At 63.2% G+C, this 424-nt stretch overlaps 1 protein-coding gene across 1 annotated transcript in view; it reads right to left on the bottom strand.

The window, feature by feature from the left end:
• Positions 1–424, bottom strand: part of KIF1C (kinesin family member 1C) — a gene marked incomplete at its 5' end in the record, with an annotated part of 5,046 nt that overhangs the window by 2,577 nt on the left and 2,045 nt on the right. Inside the window, one exon of the mRNA XM_017742369.1 lies at positions 3–417. Within this exon, the coding sequence (XP_017597858.1) occupies positions 3–417 (415 nt within the window). The remainder of the gene's footprint in view (positions 1–2; positions 418–424) is intronic.

Raw genomic sequence — 424 nt, 5'->3', positions numbered from 1 at the left:
ACTTGCTCTCTGGCCCCCCAGCTGTGCCCCCCACACTGTCCCCTAAACCCCCCGTGCCACAAACCCCACCTTGGCTCTGCTCCCAAATCTCCTCTCCCCCCAAAACCCCTCTGTAAACAACACCCCAAATCCGTTCCTCCTACAAAACCCTCTAAATCTGACCCCCCAGACCCTACAAACCCCTTTAACTCCATCCTCACATCCCAAACCCCACCCAGCCCCTCACCCTGGGCGCTGAGCAGCTCCCGCAGCCGCGTCACCTCCTCCCGCAGCTCCCGGATCAGCCGCGCATTCGGGTCCTCGTTGATCACGGCGTGGCACCGGATCTGCTTCGTGCGGTCGGCATAGCTGGGGGTTAGGGGGAGAAAAGGGGCAGGATCAGGGCTGGGACCCCCCTCCCCACACCCCCAAAACCACCGAGGGC

This window comes from Corvus brachyrhynchos, unplaced genomic scaffold, assembly GCF_000691975.1.
Source record: "Corvus brachyrhynchos isolate BGI_N302 unplaced genomic scaffold, ASM69197v1 scaffold348, whole genome shotgun sequence".
Lineage (NCBI taxonomy): Eukaryota > Metazoa > Chordata > Aves > Passeriformes > Corvidae > Corvus > Corvus brachyrhynchos.
Note: the sequence above shows the minus strand (reverse complement) of the source record. Positions and strands in the feature narration are given on the sequence as shown.